Source organism: Helobdella robusta, assembly GCF_000326865.2.
Source record: "Helobdella robusta unplaced genomic scaffold HELROscaffold_2176, whole genome shotgun sequence".
Lineage (NCBI taxonomy): Eukaryota > Metazoa > Annelida > Clitellata > Rhynchobdellida > Glossiphoniidae > Helobdella > Helobdella robusta.
In genome coordinates, this window is record NW_008704161.1 from 1 (window position 1) to 1,772 (window position 1,772).

At 37.2% G+C, this 1,772-nt stretch overlaps 1 protein-coding gene across 1 annotated transcript; it reads left to right on the plus strand.

The window, feature by feature from the left end:
* Positions 1-933: 933 nt before the first annotated feature.
* HELRODRAFT_184693 (hypothetical protein) lies at positions 934-1,589 on the plus strand (the record flags this gene model as incomplete). Its single annotated transcript, XM_009018518.1, has 1 exon — positions 934-1,589. A coding segment is annotated over one exon (656 nt), but the record flags the coding sequence as incomplete, so codon positions are not given.
* Between the last annotated feature and the right edge of the window lie 183 nt (positions 1,590-1,772).

Here is a 1,772-nt window from a genome sequence, read left to right on the forward strand (position 1 = left end):
TAAAAGATACACAATGAAATACAAAGATACCAAGGAATAAACTCAATTATGTGACGAAAAATCAGGCCCTAAATGGTAAGGTTAATGGTTGTTCTCTTTTTTAACTCTATGTTCATTCATTCATTCATTCATTCGTTCGTTCGTTCGTTCGTTCGTTTATTCATTCATTCATTCGTTTGTTCGTTCGTTCGTTTATTCATTCATTCATTCATTCGTTCGTTCGTTCGTTCGTTCATTCATTCATTCATTTTTCACCCGTTCAACTAAACAAACTCCTAGCAACCCAGAAAAAATTCTGGTCTCCAAGACCAACAGCTACAAATGAAATGTTTGAAATGTTTTACTGGCCCGTTATTTTGCTTCGATTGAAATGTAGAATTCTACTTCTATGTCAGAAAGTAATTTTTATTCACTTTTAGCTATCTCTCTCTCTCTTCTCTCTCTTGTTCTCTCTCTCTTGCATTCCATTGTTCGCACAAGTGCATATAAGTGTTATAAATGAATTTGACTGGTAAAAGTTCCGTGAAATTATTTATTGTTATTATTATTATTTTTATTATTGTTGTTGTCGTTTTTGTACATACATGCATACAAACATACATACAAACATTCATACAAACATACATACAAACAAACAAACATACATACAAACATACATACAAACATACATACAAACATACATACAAGCATACATACAAGCATACATACAAACAAACATACAAACATACATACATACATACAAACATATATACAAACATATATAAAAACATACATACATACATACAAACATACATACAAACATACATACAAACATACATACAAACATACAGTTTAACAGAACCGCAATAAATAAATAAATAAAACAATCCTCACCTTTTACTACAGCAGCATAATCTACTTACATAAAAACATACATACATACATACATACGACATGTGGCGCGTCACCAACGGAGATGTGGTTGCGCTCGAAAGCCCCTCGCAAAAACACTGGATCGCCCCCTGTCTTAATAGATCAGTTGATCGATGGCTGCAACTAAATGGCTCTACTTTTGACAAGGCTAGAATTATGGCTGTCAAAAGTGAGTTGGGCTCCGCCTGGTTGAGAGCGCTACCCATCACCTCCTGCGGCACTAGATTGGATGACTCCTGTGTTCGCGTGAGCCTTGGTTTGAGACTCGGAGCCCAGATCGTCACCGAATACGAATGCGCATGTGGGGCAAGCGTTGATGAACTTGGATACCATAGCCTTTCTTGTCATCTAGGTCCTGGAAGACAAGCCAGACATACGGCTGTCAACGAATACCTGGTACGATGTTTTCAAAAGGCTGGTATCCCGGTTATAAAAAAACCCATGGGTTTGATAGAGGAAGGAGCCTTTAGGCCTGATGGTTACACTATCACCCCATGGGCTCAGGGACGGTCCCTGGCTTGGGACGTTACCTTACCCCACACTATGGCTGACAGATATATCGGCTACACTTCAGTGGAGGCGGGCACTGCTGCCCTTAAAGCGTCCGATTTCAAAAATGAAAAATACGTTTCATTAAACAATTTAAGCAAAATATTTCAACCCATTTGCATTGAAACGTTCGGACCAACAGATAAGCACACATCATTATTTATTAATGAATTAACAAGAAAAATAGTTAATATAACGGGTGTTCCTAACGAAGGCAATTATTTAAAACAAACTCTTTCCATTTTATTACAAAAATTTAATTCCTTTTGCATTTTGGATGGAGCTGCTAGATACCTGACTGTGCGAGACCA